Source organism: Setaria viridis, chromosome 2, assembly GCF_005286985.2.
Source record: "Setaria viridis chromosome 2, Setaria_viridis_v4.0, whole genome shotgun sequence".
Taxonomy (NCBI): domain Eukaryota; kingdom Viridiplantae; phylum Streptophyta; class Magnoliopsida; order Poales; family Poaceae; genus Setaria; species Setaria viridis.
The window spans coordinates 5,532,296-5,556,550 of NC_048264.2; the positions used below are offsets into that span (position 1 = coordinate 5,532,296).

The 24,255-nt window shown below is 45.4% G+C and overlaps 1 protein-coding gene across 1 annotated transcript; it reads right to left on the reverse strand.

Annotated features, from left to right (window-relative positions):
• Positions 1–8,388: 8,388 nt before the first annotated feature.
• On the reverse strand, positions 8,389–15,830 carry LOC117844004 (protein argonaute MEL1). The gene is made up of 21 exons (XM_034724792.2): positions 15,057–15,830; positions 13,809–13,996; positions 13,552–13,692; positions 13,321–13,451; positions 12,789–12,898; positions 12,602–12,708; positions 12,374–12,509; positions 12,182–12,298; positions 11,693–11,800; positions 11,528–11,599; positions 11,212–11,331; positions 10,985–11,123; positions 10,554–10,669; positions 10,342–10,473; positions 10,040–10,185; positions 9,891–9,953; positions 9,620–9,816; positions 9,301–9,374; positions 9,108–9,202; positions 8,956–8,987; positions 8,389–8,807 (listed from the first exon to the last, which is right to left on the reverse strand). The coding sequence occupies exons 1-21, from the start codon at positions 15,804–15,806 to the stop codon at positions 8,644–8,646; spliced, it is 3,138 nt and encodes a 1,045-aa protein (XP_034580683.1). The 5' UTR covers positions 15,807–15,830; the 3' UTR covers positions 8,389–8,643.
• Between the last annotated feature and the right edge of the window lie 8,425 nt (positions 15,831–24,255).

Here is a 24,255-nt window from a genome sequence, read left to right on the forward strand (position 1 = left end):
TTAAAAATGGTTACTGGTTACTGAAAACGCGGGGAAGAGGAGTAATCATCTGCTGACACTCTGACAGTGTCTCTGTTGGGAATTGTTGATCGCTTTCAAGGGACGCCAGCCAGCGCTGCCCGAGATCAAGCGAGCTGGCTGCCAAAGTACCCTCGCGCGTGGGCGCACGAGAGCTTGACTCGGGAGTGCAACGCGAAGACCTGACTCGGGTGCCCGGGGATGGCGCCGCGCGCGTGGTTGTGGTTGTGTGAACCGGGCCGGAGACCCGGGCCGCGTCCGCCTGGTTAGGCTGGAGGATTAGCGCGCCTGCTTGTATTATTATTACGTGATTAGGTTAGTCACGTCTTGTCATGTGTTTGTTAATTGTTAGCTTCGTTGCTGAGGTAGGTGTGCGTGGTTCATGGCGCATCCAATCCAGCGAGGCTCTGCTGTGAGTTGCACAGGCCAAGCGCAACTACTCCGCAGCTACGAAGCCTCAAGGTGGGAAAAGGATACGATCTACGCATATTACAAGCTCTGCACTTTATTTGGCAGCAAACATGGAAGTGGCAATGCTCCTCTCGATGTTCAGGCTGACCTCCGACTCTGGTCGATGCTGGTCCTCAATTTAACGTCGATAAGAGCAGAGTAATATTCTTAAGGGGGTGTTTGGCTCCCCTAGATTAAATTTTAGCTCCTGTCACATAGGATGTTTGACACTAATCAGAAGTATTAAATATAGACTAATTATAAAACTAATTGCACAACCCCTAGGCTAAATCGCGAGACGAATCTATTAAGACTAATTAGTCCATGATTAGACAATGTGGTGCTACAGTAACCATTCGCTAATGATGGATTAATTAGGCTTAATAGATTTATCTCGCGATTTAGCTTAGGGGTTTTGCAATTAGTTTTGTAATTAACTCATGTTTAGTCCTCCTAACTAACATCCGAACATCCGATGTGATAGGGCTAAAGTTTAGCCCCTGGTATCCAAACACCCCATAAGTCCGGTGAAGCACAACCAATATCTACGAGCCGGTTAGATAGCCGAGGGGAGCACCGGCTGTACTATCGGAGTGCAACATAAAGGACCCTCGATGTCTCTGGCGTGGCCATCTCTTGGCCTAACGCCCCATTGGAGATATCACCTATGCTTGCTCCACCATAAGTGCAGAATTCGGGATTTTAGACCAAGTACCCATGCGATTAAGTGCTTTTACTTGAGTCATCTGTTTGACTCTTTTGTAGTAGCTCAGAAGCTACAGCTTCATTTGGGATGGGAGATCTCAAAACTTTGTACTCTGTTTTTATTATATTAATATAATCAAGTCATTAAGTATATAAAAAAAATCCAGGCCATCGCTGCGGGGAGGATCTTGTTGATACAGTACTCCCTCCGTTCCAAATTATAAGTCATTCTAACTTTCTTGGAGAGTCAAACCATTTTCTGTTTGACCAAAATTATAGAGAAAATCACAAAAGTTTATGGCACCGAATAGATATACTATGAAAATATATTTAATGAAAAAACTAATGGCACCTATTTGATATCATGAATGTTAGCACTTTATTGTATAAATTTGGTCAAACTTGAGATGTTTTGATTCTCCAAGAAAGTTGGAATGACTTATAATTTAGAACGGAGGGAGTAGTAGTTAGCTAGCTGACATGGAGGGAGACCCTTACCCGTTGCTGGCGATGGCAATCAGTGAGGCGTCCTTGCTACCGTGGTTTGAGTTCCACGGGTCTTGTTCGATTTGATGTGGATTATCATGGTTCGTGAAGTATTCGTGCAAGAGAATTGAACTATGTTCCCTGCATACAAGAGTACTGGTAGTTCTGTGTTTTTCGTTTGCGAGTCTTCGACAAATTTGGTTTCCTAAGGTATTTGGTAGTAACCCTTTTGACCGCGAACGAGACGTCTAAATGTCGGGGAAACAAATACTCCTTCAGTTTCAAATAATAGATCGCTTAAAACTGTGTATAGATACTAAAATATATGTTTTTTGAAAAGTCAAATTTGGAATGGAGTAGTATGTCATTTCGAGACCTGCCACTCTCACTTGGCACTTTTTACTTTGCGAAATGGCGGTCACATTCCTTTGCGACGTGTATGGCACACACGTACACGCTCTGCTTGATTGTTGTGGTGGTTAGGATATGGAAGGCCTGAACCGAAGCATGACACACAAGTCTTTAATTTGCGTATATTATATTGCAGCTGAAGCATCTAACTTTAGACAACCTGGTATATGAGAATATCGCCATCTAGATGCTTGGACGACCACAGAAGTCGTCCTATCACTGCTGTTGGTTGGACTTGGACTGTTACCAAACATGCACTTGCATGGCCTTTGCTGACCTGAGGACACGGCGCCGTATCTTTCATGTACCAGCTAGTCCACACTCTCCTTTTCCCTTGGAGTGTAAAATACTTGTGAGGAACTGGATAATTACGGGATCTTACTTACCATGGATTTTGTAAACACAAGTGATAACTAATTGGATTAGTGGCCGATAATATATCTTTTTTACGGCACAAGAGCATGGTGTCTAGTATGCCCCCCCTCCACTCCTCCCCGCCCTTCCCCTTGCTGCAGAACTCAACGCCGGCGGCACACTCCATGCTCGTGCTTGGGGAAGACAACTTGGAGGTGCTTGGGGCTCGATTTAGGCGGTGGAAGGCCGATTCAGAGCAGGTCGAAGGATGGCCGGCGTCAGCGGAAGGGAGGGACGGGCGGCGGCAATGGAGGCGGCCTGGCCAAATCGGCCCCCCTTGAATCTCTCTTCCCTGTTCCGCGTGGGGGAATCAAGATGGGAGGGGCTTGGGGCTCGATTTGGGCGGTGGAAGGCCGATTCGGAGTAGATCGAAGGATGGTCGGCGTCGGCAGAAGGGAGGGACGGGCAGCAGCGCAAGGCAGAGATGAGCGGCGGTGCGGAGGAAGAAAGAACGGGGAGAGGAGAGCGAGCGCACGGAGAAGGAACTGCTTCATGTGCTAATGGGCCCTACCCCTAAAGCCCATATGTGGTTTGGGGTAGAAATAGGCTAAAAGACTGGATCCACGCGTAAGGATCACTCGATCTTTGTACATTGCTCATGACCCAAATGAAATGAAAGTCTAACAAGAGGAGTGAACGAAAGTCTGAAGTCTCCCCATCATCGTCCACTTGCATAGCCTTTACTGACTTGAGGGGGAAAACGGCACCAGATCTTTGATGTAGTCCACACTCTCCTTTTTTTTTTATTTCTTTGAGTATAAAATAGGAGACTGTGAACTTTTGGATTTAAACCGCCGTGCGTGGTGGTTGCCTCTACAATCCTACCAAGATTATGGTCCTGGCTCTTGTTAAAAAGATACTACTCATCGTTTTATAGAGAAGTCCTCGGTCATCTTCATTCAATTTGTGATTAGACTGCCCATTTGGAGTGAACAATGCATACAACTAGATGCTTTACCCGTTATTAATCAAGGTTTCTTATGATAGTTCCCATTGTTTGAGTAACAAATAATCTTCGAAACAAAAAAAATTGTCATTATTGACGTGGCAATGGAAGAAAATAGGGTAAAATAATCTTAGCGACGGAAGAAATTATCCAGATCTATTTAAATGGATGGTTTGCAGTTAGTTTGGAGTACCATATATCGCAAAGCTCTATGCAAAAACCAACCTAAACTCTTGCTGCTTAAAGGATCCAGAAAGATTAAAGACCGGATTAGCATGTATCTAGGAACAGATAGAGCATTCATAAAAGAAAGAGAAGACGATCATTATCAGCTTATAGGGCTGTTCGCTTCAGCTTATTCAGCCGGCTTATCAGTCACCAAACAGTATTTTCCTCTCACAACAAATCAGCTGTTTCAGCTTTTCAGCCGGCTTATAAGTTGAAGCGAACAGGCCGTATGTTTTGTTTAAAACACTCATCACAGTGCTACACGTTGATTGGTCTTTGTCATCTTTGTGACTGAAAATCCCTCAGACAAACACTTCGTTGGTTAGCTCTTTCGCCTTGTTCTTCAAAGAAACGACAGCACGTCACTACCAAAAAGGGGTGCATTCCTACTACATGGTGTGAGCATGACACATATAGTGCTTTGCTTACATTCTTGTAAGATCTGCATAACTATGAGACCCTACCATGAATTTTGGGAAGAAGTGTTAACTAATGGGATTGATGACCAATAAAATTTGTTTTGACACTAGCACCATATCTGTGCTTCACGGGTGTGCTAATTGGCTGGTTGATCCGACCTTCGAGAAAAGCATATGTACCCATATTTCTTTTTTAGAAACTTTATTTTCAAAAAGCTTTTAGAAAATTTTATTCTAGAGTTTTTTACAAGCTAAAATTAAAAATAATCAAAGTATCTTCCATTTTTCTACAATTGTTTTCCAAAACTTTTTTCGAGAAATGTTTCCAAAATAATCTAAAATTATTTCTTCCAAAGCTTTTTGAAAAACATTTACTAATTTTTTGCATTGGAAAATTGTGGGAAAACTTTTTGAGATTAATTTTAAAAACTAAGAGAACACGGAAAATCATCGACATTCACATAAAAAAATTATGGAAATTGTTTTTCCTTAGTGTTGTTCGTACTTCTTAGTTAGTATAGATGTCCACCTTTTTTATGAATAGATGCCATACATTCGTATTCATGATGGGTGCCCCATGTTAATTTGTTAAACCAATAAGATGAGTATATAGCTTCGTTGCACACCCCGTGATGAGAGTATCATCTGGATGCCTAAAGTTAAACTATTGCAACATGTGTGCATTTGTGAGAATACCATCTAGATGGATACAAGTCACGAGAGAATGACACGCACGTACGGTGCTATACACTGACTCGCTCGTCATTGTCGTCTTTGCCATGTTGTTACTGAAAGTCACACTAAAAACTTTGTTGGTCAGCCCTTTGGTAGAGCCCTCTGGCCTTGTTCTTCAAAGAAATGACAGCACATGTCGATACCAATAAAAAAGATCGAGTGCATTACTGATCTCCATTTGAGAAGTGCTTAGAAAAGCAAAACCAGATATTGACGCGAGAAGGGGGAAACAGACATCCACAGTGAGACGTGGAAGCTTTATCTGTACGAGTAACCACGTGTGGATCGCGTACAAATCTTAAACAGACATCCATATTGAATTTGTGAATATCGTATTCAACGAGAAAATGTTCTCCTACAGAAAACCTAGTTGAATTTGGGAATTTCCCAAGAAAACAAAATCCGCTAAGAAGTGTTCTAGCTTCATGAGAAAAATGTCCCGGAGTGAATAAAAATATTGTAGTAGTCCAAAAAATGTGACCAACGAATAACAACTTTACAAGGAGATAGACCCAATTTTTTAAGTAAACCCTATATCTAGAATAATAGTCACCGAGACGTGCACTCAAGAGTAACACCATCTCTATCTGTTTCGTTAGAGACGTAATCGCATTCAATCTCGTATAATTGAATCGCTGATTCATCGACGATGATATTGATCTCTAGTCATATCAATGCCTACCACTATACAGATTACACATTTCAGCTCAGATTCTTTCTCCTCTCCGTTTGACCAAAATGTGCTGGATGTATTACCTAGCCGCATATCCCAGGCTGCTGGGTTCAGATAAGAGTGATTCAGACCAGAGATCGAAGAAGGCGACCGCCACTAACTATGCATGTGGCTCATGATCTCCCTCGTGCTGATAGCTGACACCACTAGAAGCACATCCATTTAACACGAGCACATAATCAGCCTTCATTTTACAAGAAATTCAGGCACTCATGTACTGGAATGTATATCTTGCGCGTTTCTATCAATGATGTACATTTCTATCAAAATGAAGAGTTGCTGCTGCACAAGAAACAAAGCGAGTTTAAAGTAAGGACATAGAAGTGCTGCACAAGATCCAAGCAGGTTTGAAGTAAGGACATAGAAAAAGTAGGAAGCTTAGTCTTTCTAACTCTTTTGTAGCCGTCTAACTTTCGATCTTATTTTTGTGTGTTCCTCAGTTTCGAGATTTGGAGTCTAAGAATTATTGTAATCGTTGGCCAGATTTATCTAAAAGATCAACAATGTAACTGAAAAATCAGTAGCCAGTTCGTTCCGGGCTCACAAGTAATCACTACTAGAGAAATAGCCTTTCATCCCAAGACTCAATACCGGTTGCATTTTAGATTGGTACTAATGTGAACATTAGTACCGGACCTAACGGATAGACCCCGAGGAGGACCCCGTGACCCCCTTTAGTATCGGGTGGGAGCTCCACCTGGTACTAAAGGTCACACATTATAGTACCGGGTGAAGCTCCACCCGGTACTAAAGGTTAGTACCGAGTGGACCTCCCACCCTTTAGTACCGGGTGAAGCCTCCACCCGATACTAAAAGCCACCACACGCTCCTCCCCCCGCTACCCCCGCACGGCTCTTATCTCCTCCCCGTCCCCTTCCTCCTCAGCACCGGTCTCTCTCCTCTCCTCTCTCTCTCTCTCTCTCTCTCTCTCTCTCACACACACACACACACACACACACACACGCACACAGTGAGGAGCCTCCTCGGCCGGGCGGAGGCAGCGGGGCCGGGCGGTGGGAGCAGCGGCGGGCGGGAGCTGGTGGAGGGGGAGGCGGAGCCAGACGGAGACGGAGGCGGGAGGCCGGGGCCGGCGGGTGGACGGGCGGGCGGAGGGCGGCGGGAGTGGCGGAGCGGTAGCAGGCGAATGGGCGGGCGGGAGTGGCGGCGGGCGGATAGGCGGGGGCGGCAGGAGCGGTGGTGGGCGGACGGGCAGGCGGGGGTGGCGGGTGGGCGGAGGTCGGAGCGTGGAAGGCGGCGGGTAGGCGGGCGGAGGTGGGGTCGGGCGGAGGAGGGCGGTGGGTCTGAGCGGGGGTGGGGCCAGGGGGTGATTTTCTTTTTTTTTTTTAATTTTTTAATACCTTTAGTACCGATTATCTCAACCGGTACTAAAAGCCCCCCTTTAGTACTAAACTACCAGTACCGGTTGCGAAATCGGTACTAAAGGTGTTCCCAACCGGCACTAATGGTATTTTTCCTAGTAGTGAATTCCAATGAGTAGATGCAACAGTAAAAAAAACACGATGATCCTGATTATATTCCCGACACTACAGTCGTGCAGAAGATTCTGCAATCTGCAAACGGTATTTGTGGAATGCATTAGCAGCCACAAATTCTCCTTTCAGAAGAAGCAAAACCACATCAATTTTAAGCCATGGTTTGCTTTCAAAAAAAAGAATTCCCGACACTACAGTCGTGCAGAAGATTCTGCAATCTGCAACGGTATTTGTGGAATGCATTAGCAGCCACAAATTCTCCTTTCAGAAGAAGCAAAACCACATCAATTTTAAGCCATGGTTTGCTTTCAAAAAAAGAAAGGAAAAAAGCAGTAATGCATGGACATCGAGACAGAAGAGATGTGTGGACCGAATTGGTGTATGGACAACCTGCTTTTGGCGAGACCACGAGAGCAATGTACATAGGAAGAAAGGCAATGGTTTTGGACCTGACCAGAAGTTAGTTAATTTTCTTTTGAAGGGAAAAGTATTGTTAAATCGCCTCAAATTGGTGGCAGATAGAAGGAGAGAGAAACGAAGAACAACACTCCTTTTGGTGGCAAGAGGAAAGATTTCTTCCCTTTCATCACAGAAATGCCCTTTTTGGTACCTTCCATTTTGGTAGACAAAAAAAAACACATAAGTACAGTATCAATTTACATGCTAGGAAAAGTGGGGTCACCTCCGTATACAACAAAAGTAGATCAAATACTTAATCTCAGAAACATAAAAGACTAAACAAATCTATATTCACAATGCAATTGGGTTTGTATGACTTGCAGATAAACCATTGGATGAATGGTCCCTGTGCAAATAAGCACCGGCTTCTCATCGAGGTTAAGCCGTTGGAGCAAAAATGTGCCTAGAAATGGAAAAATGGAAATAAAATTGTACTCACCAACCCATCTTCCCCTGTGTGTTGTACCGGAGCAAATGTGAGATGAGAGGGAGAAACAAACAATCGGACAGATACTCTATGATATGATTCCCTAGTGGATAACAGGAACACAAACCCACAAAACAATTCAGAGTGCACATAGGCCGAAACTGTGACAAAAATGCACGGCACATCAACAATCAGCCTGGAAACCCCTGAACGAGAACCCACAAAACAATTCAGAAGTATACATGGGCCGAAACTGTCACAGAAATGCACGGCACATCAACAATCAGCCTGGAAACCCTGCCCGAGACCGAAGACACAAGACAGGACATAACAAATAGGAATAGCCGGGTGACACAGAAATTCGTTTAACTTTTTTTTTCTCATATCTCCAATTTCTATCTGATTTTTCTTCCCCATTCGGTAAGTGAGTTCCACCAATCGCCTCCCTTGGGCATCACATCACAGGACTCGAAATTTCTCCAGCTATGCCCTCCTGTTTGGCTCATTGAGCCTTGTGCAAAGTTATCTCAAACTGTCACGGCACAAAACATCAGCAGATCTCTGGGCAGTACGGAAACTGCCAACCTCTGTTTACCGCATCCTAACAGTTACATCAACAGCTAACAACTTCATACATCAACACGGCCTGTTGTTGCAGGTCGAGGCTGCCTGAAGCCGGACATGCACCACAACAGCTACCGGCAGCACGCGCAGGTACATCAGCAGAAGAACATCACTTCCTTCACTTTGTCCTTGACCTGCGGTAGCTGGCGGAACGCAGCTGGACCGCCACTGGCGACAGAGGCTCCATCGGCGCCCTCTGCTTGCTCGTCGTAGTACCTTGCGCGGGAAGCCGCCAGGTGGGCGTAGTAGGCCGGTGGAACTGCACGCAGAAGGATTGGAATCAGTTTTCCAATGGCAAATAAGAAATCTATAAGAAAGAAACAAGAGGAAAACTAATCTCTCTCTCTCTCTCTCACACACACACACACTGGAACACACACACACACACACACTGGAAGGAGACTTACCAACTGAGATAGAGCGCGTGCAGCATGCATATCTGCATTTGCAAAACAAATATCAGCTGGCAGCCACAGTCAACAATAAAATTGAATTGGGCAACAAATATAGTGACAAAAAAGGAGCAGCAGTGGTGAATGGGAGTGCCAATCAAGCTTACGTGTAACACAGGTTGTTAGTGAGCATCTGCAGCGCATCAGCCGAGAAATGGTTCTCGTCGTACAGGACATGATAATGTGTTGGCCTGCTTGTTCCCTGAAGAAATGCATTTACATTTAGTGTGATGACAAATATTGAAACTCAGAAGGTCCGCGGCACCTAGCACAAATGGCACCAGAGTGTCTGACACATACCTGAATTCCTGCATGGCTACAAAGGTAGAAATCAAACTCACTGGGATGACAAACGTCAGTATCAACCACAGTTCCTGCACAACCAAAAAAACGAGTGGCAATTCACAATCAAACAAGTGCTAAAAGTTACTTTACTGGAAGTAGAGATATCCCTAAGATACACTGGCTACAAGGGTTTAGTAGAGGGGTAAATAAACCAAGCCAACCAGAGTTCAATTCTCACCTACTGCATATTAATGCTAGGTGGATATCTCTTCTCCCTATTTTTTTTCTTACTTTTGTCTCAATGATAAACAAGGATGGTGATCATGGTACTAACCAGGAAGAATGTTTCCACTTCTATCTGTGAGATCACGCCTTCTATGATCAGGGAAGAGCCTTGTGTGGTGCCTTTTTTGTACTACTACAAATGTCACTGGGGGTAGATACCCCTGTTCCATAGAAGCACAAGCCTTCCTGATTGCATCCATTTCATAGAGCAAAACATGGCTGAACTGCCCTTCACTTACTCCATCCCTAAATAAACAAAAAAGATAGTACGAAGTCAAGAAGGCTTCATACAAGGGTTATGTTAATATTCAAGCACGTACCTGTAAAATATAATCCGTTTAGGCTTTTGGCCAGTCTTTTTATAGAATGATAACAGCAACTCCCTGCAGAAAATAATTTAGAGGCATCTTAGTTTCAAACTATCATCTCTTAATTCACATCCATCATGAACATAAAGGATACAAGTTACCTTATCATTCCACCATTTACTGCGGTGCCTTTCTCTGGATCTGTAGTGGTCCAGAAGAGATTCTGTATAATTTCCTGCCTATGCTCTTGGGCAGAGACCAGAGCTTTATAGGTTGTTATTTCAGGCCAGTCCATGGATGCCACCACCTGCAAAAGGTGATGCCAGCTATCTATTACTTTGTCAGAAAAGGCCAATAGAAGTTCAGAACCATAACAATTGGCATTCAAATATGAAGAAATTTTTTCGTTTCAATTACTACAACATTTGAACGAAACAATTCCAGCAGAGAACAGGAAACTGACAGCTGCAATAGATGCTGATGAGTCTTCTCCTGCTACAGGATGGGTCACATCAGCACCAAAAATGATTGTCGGTGCATCCGGGACAAAAGGTATTCCTTTAGGCATCTCAAGCAGTGTATTGCACCCTCCAACCTGATAAACACAAAAAAAAAATCCATTTTCCATGACAACTGAAGCACACCAGAGAGAAGAAAACAGTAAAATGCACTGACCTTCACATTGATTTTAAGGGCGACGTTTTCAAAATACTGCTTGTTTTTTGGGGACTTTGGATTTATGCACTGAGATACTATATCAAGTTCAGTCTCACACAACTTCTTAATTTTCCCTACAAAAGTCACACGAAAATATGTGTTAACCATGAAACCAAGCAGAAACTCTCGTAGACAGATATTATATGCTGAATGTTGTGGAGAAGTTAACCCTAAGTGTGTTACACAAAAAATGCAAATAACTTGCCCTATGTGTGCTACACCCAAAAACTAAAGACACAAATAACCTGCCATGTGTGCACTACACAGCCACATGTTACTTGTCAACCTTTTCCATAGAATTTTGTGTAAGCATAGTTTTTCCATGACATTCATAACTTTCTTTTTTTTTAGAAATTTTAGAAGTGAGAGATATTCAAGGATGAGCATACCATAATGACCAGAAATTTCTGGAAGAATCACAATAAGCAGCTGGAGATTGGGAGCATTAATGTGAACATTCCTTAGAGCAGCTTCTATGTTGTTGGGAGAAGCTGACTGAACTTCTATCACTGGCGTTGCATTGAAATCCTGAATTCCATTGACATAAAAAATTCAATGTGCTGCGGCTGACGAAGTTATAAGCTACTTGTATCCAGAAGCATATGCACGAACTTACCATGCCAATGGACTTGCACATATGAACCAAGTCATAGCATATTCTGACTACATCATGATGTACCATCCGCGAAAAGCTCAAACAAGTCCATCTGTCAACAGTTCTACCATTGACCATTTTCTGAAAACATAAAGTGAAACTCAGTAGGTAGAGTATTCCAAGTCCAACAAAAGCCAACTCTAGGAACCACAAAATCCTTTGTTTGCATTTTTTCCTGTAATTATACATTTTGGCATTATTCCAACATAAAAATGAAATTGAGCTGGCAAGAAAATAACCAGATAAGGAAATCTAACTCGCCAACATATAGAATCACCTTGTTAATCATATTCCACTTCCCGACGCTTGGTGCCACAGTTTTCTCCCTTCCGGATTCATGGTATTTCAGCTGAAACAAGATTAAACTTAGTCATCATCCTTGGAATTAGTTATGGAAAATCAAAAGTCAACCATCAAACTGAGAATGCTGTATAACAGATACCACAGGTGGAGGCAGCACACGCGCTTGCACCTCGACCATATGATTGGCAACAGTGATCCTGAACGCCTGTGCCAGGCGATCAGCAGAATAGTTGTTGCGGCCAACCATCTAAACAAGGCAAGCAAACATTAAAAATCATTGCACTTTAAGTTGCTGGCCAAAACATCATAAATGACATTAGATCACAAGAAAGTGAAATGAGTAAATTTAAGAAACATAAAGTACAGTATAAGAAAACTACACATTAAATGTATAGTACCCTTGCTTACTGCCAAATGTATGACTATTTACAGTTCTTTGATACATATGTTAAGAAGTCATATTGTTCTTAAAAAATTACTAAACAGACTGTGAATACATGGATAAGGATACAGCCAATTTATTGTTTTAAACTTTAGGTATTTCAAAAAGAAATTGATGTAACAAATTTCAAGAAATTTTAACCCTTCGAAAAGGCAGTGTCATAGCCAAAATGGGTTAGACACATACTTGAATGATATTGTTCTCCCTCTCTTGGGGACGTTTACAGGTTGCCTTCAGTATGCTGGCCACCTGTGGGTCACTAAGCTTCCTAGGGTATTTTTGCCCTTCAATAATTTCACACACCTGCAAACATGTTATACAAACAATTAGCAGGGTACACAGGTGTTGTGCAGAAATCACAAATGATGCAAATGCTACCTCCATCGGTAAATATATCGGCTTAGAATCTTTGCCGGACTGCAGGCAGGGCCAAGCAGTGTATTGCAACCGGTACTTGTACCGTTGCTCAAAGTATTGAACAACAGTCAGCTGAGGGCCATCATTGCAAGAAAAGCTGAAGATAAGCAATGGTAACAAGTAAGTTCGTATTGGAAGAAAAATACTAGACTGAATAGGCAACGGGATAAGAGATATGAACAGATGAACCTCAGCTGTGCCAATGGGACAGAAGTAATCCCAGTTATCTTGTAGATGCTCCTTTTGCCCTGCTGGTGTGTGGTCTCAACACGAACTCCACGCAGGGCTTTCTTAATCTGAAAAGAAAAATAGAGAGACAGATCTGTCAGTGACTGCACATATATAGTATGTAACAACTTTTGTTGACAAATATTACCTTCAAACGATCCCTGTCCGAAAAAGGCTGCATGGGGTTGGTCACCCGCAGAAACTCATCAACAAATTGTACCACAGGGATAGATTTATAAAACGAAGTCGAGCATGTGTCTAAATAAGAAAAGAACAATCAAGAGGTTAAACACTGAAAAGAAATGCACAAGAACATTCCTATGAACATAAAAATGAAGGTCCCATTTATACCCTACTAAAGCGTTTTAGGGGAGAACTTGATTTTGAACAGTCAAAAATGCATGCCATACAGAAGCTATTTTATTGAAAGTGCAATGACTAAGTTCGTCTTTTTGTGAATGCCACCTGAGTTTGAGACACAAATTCCAATGTCACTCACATAAATGTGGGACCAATGATGGCAACCAACAAAACACCAACTTGTGTGTGGCTTGCACACAATGCCAAAGTTGAAACTGCTATGATTGCTCAATAATTCAGCATCTCAATATCAAGTCTCTATTGAAACTGAGTACACCCGTGTAATTTTTAACAAAGTAATTATCGGAGAAGATATTTACCAATGTTCAACGAGAGGCCCATTTGAGTGGGGCGCAAGCTCTGGTAGTATCCTCTCCAAAACTCCAGCCCCTCACCAATGTTCCCAGTACCAAACTGCTTGGAAAAGAAGGATCTAGAAACAGTGACATAACTGCAAAACAAAAGGAAGTCAGTAAACACATGGTCAGCAGCTCCAACAAAACAAAGCATTCCAGAAAAGAAACGGTGATGAAATAGCACTGATATCATACTTGAGAGAAGGAGACTCCCTCATGACAACATCAAGTGCTTGGATTGCGTCATGTGGCGAGTCCCTTTGCTGACCGTTGATGAACTGCTGCAGGTGGCACAAATTTGCCCGTGCTGCATATCGAATTGTCACTGTATACTCACTGAATTTCAGTAATTAAGAAAACAGGACACATGGTTCATCAGTTAACAGCTTCAAGTCACAAAAAAGTAGTGTACATTGTGCAAAAGACACATAGAACACAGGTGTGGTGCTTACATTTCTCGGCGTCCCAACTTGACAACAAAATCCATTGATTTGAATGGCAGCTCGCCTGCAGTGTACAGGCTCCTGCTTCCATCATAAGCAGGCATCTGGTGGGCAAGAGACGCACCGTGCACCTTAACAAGCTCCGAAAGCAGCACCCTGTTGGTTCTTCTTACCTTCGGTTCAGGACTGATTGAAACCTGGTAATGTATATGGATTCAGTCAGACGTACAGGGATAATGATCATATCTTTCATGAATATAAGCAACATAAATCACAGATGTTACAGTAAACAAAACCTAGGGCCAAACCGCACGTGTTCCAAACACAAATATGCTGATCCAATGTTTCATGAATACAAGCAACATAAATCACAGATATTAAAGTAAACAGCATGCATGTTCCAAACTCAGCTACACTAAAACTGCATAAGCACAGCACTACTGATCAGGTATGCAGGTTTGGAACACGTACACAAGATATCTGGATAAATACCTGGCTAGCAATTCTAGATAACTACCTTGCTAACAACAGGTATGAGGCGCAAAATAAAGGCTCCAACAGGGAATAGACCAATTAGGCACCAGAACCCGGCCAAGCACCAACCAAACCCAAATCCTAAACAGCCTATCCCTATCCACCGTGCAACCACCAACAAGCAGAAGCACAAAGACGTTGCCTAAACCATCGATCATTGGCAGAGCAATAATGAAGTGGCCATCAATGCCATGTCATATATGGAAATGGTGAAAGCAACAAAAAGTTGTGCTTGGCACACAGAACCCAAGGCGTCATCATCAACCCACTGCGTTTACACGAGTATAGCAGCAAGCACGCTGCAGACTTTTGCTCGGAATGGCAAGTGCAGAATTCCCCTTAGGGACCTAGAAAAAATAAGAGGAAATCGGACTGCTATGTATCTGCTTCACGTGACGAACATAATCTACTTGAGAATCATATCGCAGAACAAAAACGCATACGTGACGAACATACTAAAGCATCTGCAACAGAAACTACAGCTGAAAGTTTACCGGCCTAAAACACTGAAACTGAATGGTAAAATTAGAGAGGAAACCGGACGTGAATCTCTACTTTGTCTAAGGAAACCTAGATCATAGTGCGGCCGTACGGAGAAAACCGCACCGCACCGCCAGAAGAAATGAACAGAACCTTAACTAGATCGTCGTGAACAGATCCAGAGCAATCAAACGCTGAAAACAAGCAGCGCACGAGTGGATGGAGAGGAGGGGGAGAGCTCACGTCGTAATGGCATATGTCGTTGTCGGCGAATTTGACGAGGAAGTGGTTCGCGCGCACGAGGACCTTCCTCCCCACCGTGCCGATCCCCGGGCGCGCCGGGTGCGCTATCCCCTTGCTCGACACCGGCGGAGCGGCCGGCGGAGCGGCCGGCGGAGCGGCCGGCGGCTGGTGCGCGGGAGGCTGCGCCGCGGATCTACCTGACGGCGCAGGGGGAGCGGGGCCCGCGTCCGCCACGGCCAGCCTCCCCATGCCCCTCGCCAGAGCACTTGCAGCCGCCGCCGCCGCCGCCGCGGGGCCAGGAGGAGCTGGCGCTGGCGCTGGCGCCGGCGCCGTACTCGAAGCGGACGCGGGCGCAGGCGGCCGCGCGGAAGTCGAGGCTGCCGCCGCGGGGACGGCCACCGGCGCTGCAGGACGCGGCGCGGCGGGTGCCTCCACGCGGCCGCGGCCAGGGCCGCCTCCGCCCTCCCTGCGCCCGAACGGCGGCTGCTGCGGGTGCCCGCCACCGGCGCCTCGGCCTCCGCCGCCGCCGCGGCCGTAGGGCTGCTGGTACCAGCCTCCCCTGCCGCCGCGGCCGTAGGGCTGCTGGTACCCGCCTCCCCCGCCGCCGCGGCCGTAGGGCCCCTGGTGCCCGGCCCCGCCGCCGCGGCCGCCGACCCCACGCCCTCCGCCCTCGCCGCCCCGCCCACCAGGGCCTCGCCCTCCGGCCCCGCCGCACCCACCGCCACCTCCTCCTCCGCCACGCGAAGCCATGGAGGGGAAGGGGGTTTTCCGAGCTGCGACGCGAGGCGAAGTGTCACGAGACAAGAAACTGATTCGGTGAGCACGCGAGACGCGGAAGGCCGGGGTTTATAGCCGCAGGCACGCGACGTGGGCTGCTGCGGGCCTGCGTGTTTGGGAAGGGACGGGGCGGGTTGTACCGGCGCACTCGCTGCATGTGGGGCCAGAATAAAAGGGCCCCACCTGTCAGTGACGTTAAGAGGATCCTTCTGTGTGCATTAGCATAGCATACTTGGAGTGGTCCTGTCCAAATCAGACAATTTTGTCACCCTTGGATGCGAATTGGACAGTAGATATTACAAAGTAAATCTTAGTCCGCAATCTCACCTTCCGCTCCACCCTCCTCGCCGCCCACGCGCCGCCACACTTTTCCACCTCTGTTGTATCGCCTGCGTGTAGTGATTCTTTTTCGGCTCGATTTTATTGCCTAAGGTATATTCCTTAGTTGTAAGGCATATTCCTTGGTTGTATCGTCCAAAGATATTTTTCTCAGTTAAAAAATAAAGGGATCCCACCTGTCATGTTTAAGGTATCCTTCTGTGTGCATTAGCATAGGGTATCCGTATATATACACACACAAAATCAGGTAATTTTGTGGCTCTTGGATGCGAATTAGACGGCAGATATTATAAGTAAACTCTATCCGCAATCTGTTCTTCCGCTCCATCTCCTCTCCACCCTCCTCTCCACCCGCGCGCCGCCACTCTTTTCCACCTTTATTATATTGCATGAGCCTTTTTCGGCTCGGTTGTTTTCCCTAAGGTATATTCCTTAGTTCTAAGGCATATTTCTTGGTTGTATCATCCAAAGATATTTTTCTAAGTTAAAAAAAATAAAGGGATCCCACCTGTCAGTGATATTTAGAATATCCTTCTGTGTGCATTAGCATAGCGTACCTAAGCACTCCTGTTCAAATAGGTAAGCATGTTTTTAAGTTCCCTTGTATATACAAAATCAGGTAATTTTTGTGGCTCTTGGATGCGAATTAGACGGCAGATATTATAAGTAAACCCTAGTCCGCAATTTGAGCTTCCGCTCCACCTCCTCTCCGCACGCGCGCCGCCACTCTTTTCCACCTCTGTTGTCTCACATGCACATAGCAAACCTTTTTCGGCTCAACTGTTTTGCCTAAGGTATATTCCTTGGTTCTAAGGCATATTCTTTGGTTGTATCGCTCTAAAATATTTTTTCAGTTATACCAGCCTAAGATACATTCCTCGGTTGTATCACAGAAAGATATTTTCCTCTTTTGTACCGTCACAAGATACCTTCCTCGGTTGTATTGCCTAAGAGGCTAAGATACCTTTCTCAATTGGACCACCCTAAGGAAGTACTACGTGAATGGGCCTATGTGTCTTGCCCCCCAACCCACATCCACAAAGTATGAATGGTACAGTGGGCTCACTATTTACATTTGGCTCAAAGTAGCGGTGAATTTTGAATTTAGAGCACCCCATCCCTATTTGTTAGTATACTAAGGTTCCATTTGGCATGGCTTTGGCTCGTGAAAAAATATCTCTAGCTCCTGCTCATATGGAAAAGCAGCTTTTTCTAGCTTTGGCTTATTTTGTACGAAAACGTTTTGCAAAACGGCTTTTCCTAGCTGCTTTTAAGAATGTAAAGATGTCAAATGTCCAAAATACCCTTAAATTTTTTTTCTCTTTTCTCTTTTCTTTTTTCTCTTCATTTTCCTTTTCTTTTTCTTTCCTTTTTTATTTCTCTTTCCTTCTCCCCTTCTTTTCTTTTTCCCTCCTCTCTCCTTATCCGATCCCAGCCAACCCCTCCTCCCTCCCGGCCTTCCCATCCCGGCGGTCATGCCCCCATGCTGCGTGCACGCGCGAGCGCGTGCACCTGAGGGGCGGGGGGTGCAGGTGGGGCACAGCGCAGGCGGAGCAGAAGGCTAGCCGTGGGGGAGGAACCGGGGGCGGAGGCGGGGCGCGCTGACCGAAGTAGGAGCTGGTGGTGGGGCGGAGTAGGAGGCTAGCGGCCGTGGTGGAGGAGATGGAGGCACGCGAGGAGGAGCAGGAGGCCAGCGGCGGGGGAGGAGGAGGCTAACGGCACATGGAGGCGGCCATCGGCGCACGGGCGCCAGGGAGGAGAGCAGGCCGAGGACAAGGATGGAAAATCATGTACGTGGACGGGGAGAAGCCGGGGAAAGCCATTTTTTCTAGCTCGTCACACCCAATTGATTTCGGCCTACGGCTTTTGCCGGCTCATGTGCTGAAGCCGTTTTCTCTTGATCCGTTTGGTACAGCTTGTGCAAAAGCTGGTGGAAGAGCCGGTGGGAGAGCCATGCTAAAGGGGGCTAACTTTATGAGCACACTGTATATATTGCGTTTCCACCGTGGCATATATTCACATTATCGTGCTAGAGCAAAATCATGCCATGGCCACTGCCTATTAAGAGCACCACACGTCCACACCACCTATTAAAGGATTAAGGGCACCCTGCTACTACCTTGCATCACGAGCTTGTTAGTGGGCTCATAGAACGAGAGGAAACCTCAAAGCTCCTCGTAGCCCGTCATGATCAAGGACAACGATGAAAGACAAGACTCTGTGCTATAGTCTTGCCCAAGGGGCAACCTAAAATCCTTCTCACTCCCTCTCATCGTCGTCGTCCTTCCCTCCAGGCCCCAGTATCTGGTGGTCTATTGTTACTGATGTGTTTCCATGGTCAAATAAACGAGGAACTCCCTCCTGTACGACAATCTGCGTGCCATCCCTACACTGCAGGGCCTGCGCCTCCATCAACAGAGGACTAGATACTTGAGACGACGACGTTGATCTGTCGGCATCTGACGACGCTACAGGCTACAGCCGTCGCCTTTCGATCGGTAGCACCGCAATATCTCCAAGCTGCAAGCAAGACTGCAAGTTCATCGTGGTGGCAGCAATGGAGTACTCCTACTCCAACACTGAACTGGTAGCACAGTGTGTTGATGGTGACAATGATACAATGTGATGTGAAACCAAGTACAGTGAGAAAGGGTGGTTGTGTGTGCATCTACTTTGGCGATGTGCTTTATCAGGACATGCAGGATATCTCCTCGGCAGATCCACCCACAGCCTGCTGTCACTACCAGAAAACTTCCTCTGGTACCGGTCCTAAACCTCCGGTCCTAAACCTCCTCCTGGACCGGTTGTGACAACAGGTAGCTGAGGGTGTTAAAAAATTAAAAAAAAAATCCCCCCACCGCCAGCCCTCCCACCAGCCCCCTCCACCCCAAGCCCGCCGCCCCTCCTCCTCCTCCACCCCCGGCCCGCCACCCCTCCTCCTCCGCCATCCCGCGCTCGAGCCTGCATCCCTCCGCCGCTGCCGCCTGAGGGGAAGGAAGAGAAAGCTAGCTAGGTAGAGGAAGGGAGAGAGACGGGAGAGGGAGGTGGAGCGCTAGCTGTTGAGAAGATAAGGCCGGGAGCGTGTGGACGGGGAGGCAAAAAAAATCCTAAGTGCTGCGCGGGGGGACGGAGGAGACCTCTAGTACCGGTGGGAGAGTCCATTCGGTACTTAGAGGGTAGCCTCTAATATAGGTTGGAGCCTCCACTAAATCTTTTAGTACCGGGTGGAGGTTCCAACCGGTACTAGAGACCGGTACTAGAGGATCTCCGGGAGCTTCTAAATTTGGAACCGGTACTAATGGTCCAAAAACAACCGGTACTAAGATTAGGGATGAGAGGTCATGGGCCTGTTCGCTTCAGCTTATAAGCCGGCTGAAAAGCTGAAACGGCTGATTTGTTGTGAGAGGAAAACACTGTTTTGTGGCTGATAAGCCGGCTGAATAAGCTGAAACGAACAGGCTGCATATTTTTAGTAGTGTGTTTTGGGAGAAACTACGGGTGTGTTTGGTTGGTTGTATCATTTGATTCATGTATGAAATGATTCAAAATAATAATGATCCTTTTATTTGGTTGGGTGAATTGTACGAATTCATCCAGGATGAGGCAATCCCACTTAATACATTATTCTACTAATTAAAATGAATCATACGGTACAAAACAAATTGGTTGAACCACCCTATCCAGAATCATCCATGCATCTATCATGTGGTGCATGCAACCAAACACACCTGTATTTTTCATTAATTTTCTTTCGTGAGTATGGAAGCAGCGATTCATGATGGTAAATGAGCTGTGTATTTCTAGTGTGACTGACGATTGTCTTTCAGATAATTTTGGGACTCATGATGGGAAAGCAGCTCTGAAGCTGGCTGATCCATTACTTCACCATGGCGCGAGTCAAAACGGTCAACCCAGCGCTTGCATCTCCTATCAGTTTTCTCTGCGGCAGTGGCCAAAAGAGGACTCATGATGCTGAAGTGGAGGACGGTACGTACGCACGGTATCAGAAATTCAGAATTCAGACAGAGACGGCTCGATCAGAAAAAGGACACCGCAGAAAGGTGTCAAGGGTCTCTTCTGCGTGCTGCACCTGCGTGGCGTCAGGCGATGGTTCCGGCAGTTGGTGGATTGTGATGCTTTGGGGTTCTTTTGAGTTTTGACCCCGGCCCTGGAGCTGGAGACCGCTGACGACTGCCATGTGATGAGATGGAAGAGAAGTGGCTCCCGAAATTTATGTCACATTAAATATTCGGATATTAATTAAGAGGACTAAACATGAGTTAATTATAAAACTAATTATATAGATGGAGACTAATTCATGAGATAATCAATTAAGCCTAACTAATTCATCATTAGCACATGTTTACTGTAGCACCATATTGTCAAATCATGGACTAATTAGGCTTAATAGATTCGTCTCGCAAATTAGCCTACATCTGTGCAATTGGTTTTATAATTAGTCTATGTTTAATACTTCTAATTAGTATCCAAACATTCGATGTGACAGGAATTTTAGGAGTTCCTAAAGAACCAAACACCCCTTAATCCATCTTGCAACGATGGAGTGATAGTTTTGAATCTTTCTCAAATGTCGTGCATATTTGCTTCAAACTTGATATGAACATCAACGAAGCATAGAGAATGGGGTGTTTGGATACCAGGTGCTAAACTTTAGCCGTGTCATATTGAATGTTCAGATACTAATTAGGAGGACTAAACATGAGCTAATTATAAAACTAATTGTAGAACCCCTAGGCTAATTCACGAGATGAATCTATTAAGGCTAATTAATCCATCATTAGCAAATGGTTACTGTAGCACCACATTATCAAATCATGGACTAATTAGGCTTAATAGATTCGTCTTGCAAATTAGACTCCATCTGTGCAATTAGTTTTGTAATTAGCTTATGTTTAATACTCCTAATTAGTATCCAAACATCCGATGTGACAGATGCTAAACTTTAGCACGTGGGAGCCAAACATGCCCTAACTCAAAATGTGTTGAGTTTCCTAGATATCGACGTAGTATTCAATAAGGCAATGCTTTGACTAGCATTTTTTTTAATAAAACATAACATCTTAGTAACATAATTATGTAATAAAAAATATTTTTATGGGAATCTAGCTAGATGTACCTCGTATTGTCAATTTATGAAATTCTTCATTATTGTTACGGTTGCAATTAAAACAATGTTTGACTAATTGAAATGCTAAAACAATGAGCATCTTGAATAAGTAGGAGCATCATCTTTTTTTTGTCTGGTTTTGTATCGATTGTAGTAGTGTTTTCAACATCACATCACTGGTTACTACGTGTGCTTTATACGATTTAGAGTCTATATAGAAATGAAGGTGGTTTTCATACTTTTGTGATCAGTCCTTTCTCATGTAAGGAATCACCTTTCTAGGATCCTAGTCATTACTTGATCAAAATCAGTCTTTGCATCTTAGCCATCTTCTTAATTTGTGAAGTTCTTACTCATTTATAAGTTCTTACTCTCCTTTATCAAGACTCATCTCATCGTCTTTGTTCTAAACAACGTCGTGAACCTCCCACCAACTACCATCTAGCCTCTGTCTACTCTAAATCCATTACTTGATCAAAATCATCTTCTTGATTTATGAAGTTCTGACTCATTTATAAGGCTCTCTTCATCTTTGCTCCTAACGACCTTGTGAAACTCCCACTAACTACCATCTAGTCTTCATAGTAACATAGCATGGTCTTATTTGATTAGACACTCACTCCGTCATAAAAGTAAGGTTAGAAATATGCGACTTACCATGAAAGTGTGCCAACAAATTCGTTGCTACACGTACAATGTCATACCCTGAAATTTTTAGATTTCAAGATGTGATATAAAGAACAATTAAACAATAATTTTCTCATAATTTTAAAAAATTTCCCAACATTTATTTTCTTGATAGGTAATTTAGTATAGGAAAATAATTAGTTATTTTTCTGAATTAAATAAAGTTGTTTTATGTGTGTTGCACTCATGCCGATGCATTTATTTTTACTGATTAAATGAGGAAGTTTGAGTTCAAATATGTTTAACGCGGTAGAAAAATAGAAAGAAGTTTTGTTCGTCTCTCTTTTCTTTTCTTTTCTTCCTCTTCAGCTTTCTCTCTTCATTCTTCTGTCCTGAGCTCACTTGGAACCTAGCAAGTAACATGTCAATCGCAGAAGTCTGAAACTCATCTCCCCTTGTCGACAATGTCAAACACCCTCCTATTGTCGCTTTCTGCCAACCAACTTAGCTGCAATCCAAGGGTGCGTTTGGTTGGGAGACAATGTAGAACGGGACGGTCCCGTTCCAGTTTTTCGGGATGGGATGATCCCATTTCTTGTTTGGTTGAATGGGATGGGATGATCCCATTTTTTGTTTGGTTGGAGAGATCGCTATAGACGGGACGAGCACCGTTTTCTTCTCCTGTTAACACCGTTCGTGGGACCCACCTGTCATACTAACAGGTATTTTCTTCCTCCACCGGCCGGCCGCGGTGGAGCTCGCGCCCGCCGGCCGCCGGCCGCGCCCGCTCGCCGGCGCCCGCCCGCGCCCGCCGGCCGCCGCCCGCGCCCGCCGGCCGCGCCCGCTCGCCCGCCGGCCGCCGCCCGCGCCCGCTCGCCGACCGCCGCTCGCGCCCGCTCGCCCGCCGGCCGCCGGCCGCGCCCGCCCGCCCGCCGGCCGCGCCCGCTCGCCCGCCGGCCGCCGCCCGCGCCCGCCCGCGCCCGCTCGCCCGCCGGCCGCCGCCCGCGCCCGCTCGCCCGCCGGCCGCGCCCGCCCGCGCCCGCTCGCCCGCCGGCCACCGCCCGCGCCCGCCCGCGCCCGCCCGCGTGGACAGACGGCGCGTGACGGGGGTGAAGTGGGATGCCCCCGTCCGCTCGTTTTGGTGGGACGGGGGCATCCCGCATCTGGAGGGTATATTCCCTCGTAGGGATGTCCCCGTCCCACCTGTCCTCCAACCAAACGCGGGACGAAGTGGGATCGTCCCGTCCCGTCCCACTTCGTCCTCGCAACCAAACGCACCCCAAGAGGGCCAGATAGCAGGCTCGACGGAGCTATTGTCCTCCGTGGCCATGATGTTTTGCTGAATGCTATCGTCGTCGGCCATGAACAGCACCATGCTAGAGTCTTGCACGTAAACTACTTCCACAAATCTATGTTCTTTATTAATCTATCTATGCCTTATCTCTTGCAAGTTCTACATTATAGCCCCTGCAATCTTTAATCTTGATTCCCTACGTACTCATTCTGCCTTGTTACTCTCTTATGCCAACCGTGCAATCCATTGTTATTTATGATCATAATTAACTGTGTTACTAGGGGCGTATATATGATCATAATTAACTGTGTTACTACTAACAGGAGCGTATGGTAAAATTTAGGACTAAAATGGCGGCTACGTTACTATCAACTATATTTAATGAACGGTTAGGTAAACTATTACTACGTAACGAGGATGAAATCATCGGAAGCTCCAGTGATAGTAGAGAAATAGTAGAACCTAACGAGATTCAGCAGATCAAACAAAAGAGGAAATCTACAAACGACCGTGAAAATGCACTTAAACCGAAGAAAATCGATATAGAGATAGACTCAGATAAGCAAGATGTTCTTCTATACCACAAGGATTGGCCTTTGAAGAGAGATGAGTTAGCTGAGATTTTTGTGATTATATTTTGACAATCAAGGATCCTGCGAAATTGGAGTAAATTGGAGTAGGCTCAGTACTTCGTACTTCATCACTTTCGTTTACCACTAATAGTATTGCGGTTTATTATGATTTCTTATGCATCGTCCCTATCTATTGTTTTGCAGTATGGTTTGAGTGAGAAGTGATTTACCCTACAAGAGTGTGTATAAACTCGGTGATCTCAAGGTGCAGTTGAAACGAGGTTCACCTATGCCTGAACTATTTTTCAACTTAGATGTCTGGTTTCTTGCATGCCGAGAGGCTAAAGGGATGACAAGGTACAACAACAAGGTTGCAAAGCATCACATGGATCTGCGGTTCTGTGTAAGTACTGTGGAATATATTGCATTCATTGTCTATTTATATTTATTATAAATAAAATT

Coding starts and splice junctions, on each gene's coding strand:
- LOC117844004 (XM_034724792.2), bottom strand. CDS start 15,806: ATGGCTTCGCGTGGCGGAGGAGGAGGTGGCGGTGGGTGCGGCGGGGCC. Junction 12,510..12,601: donor GTCCCATTGGCACAGCTGAG/GTTCATCTGTTC, acceptor GCTTATCTTCAG/CTTTTCTTGCAATGATGGCC. Junction 8,988..9,107: donor ACTAACAACCTGTGTTACAC/GTAAGCTTGATT, acceptor TTGCAAATGCAG/ATATGCATGCTGCACGCGCT.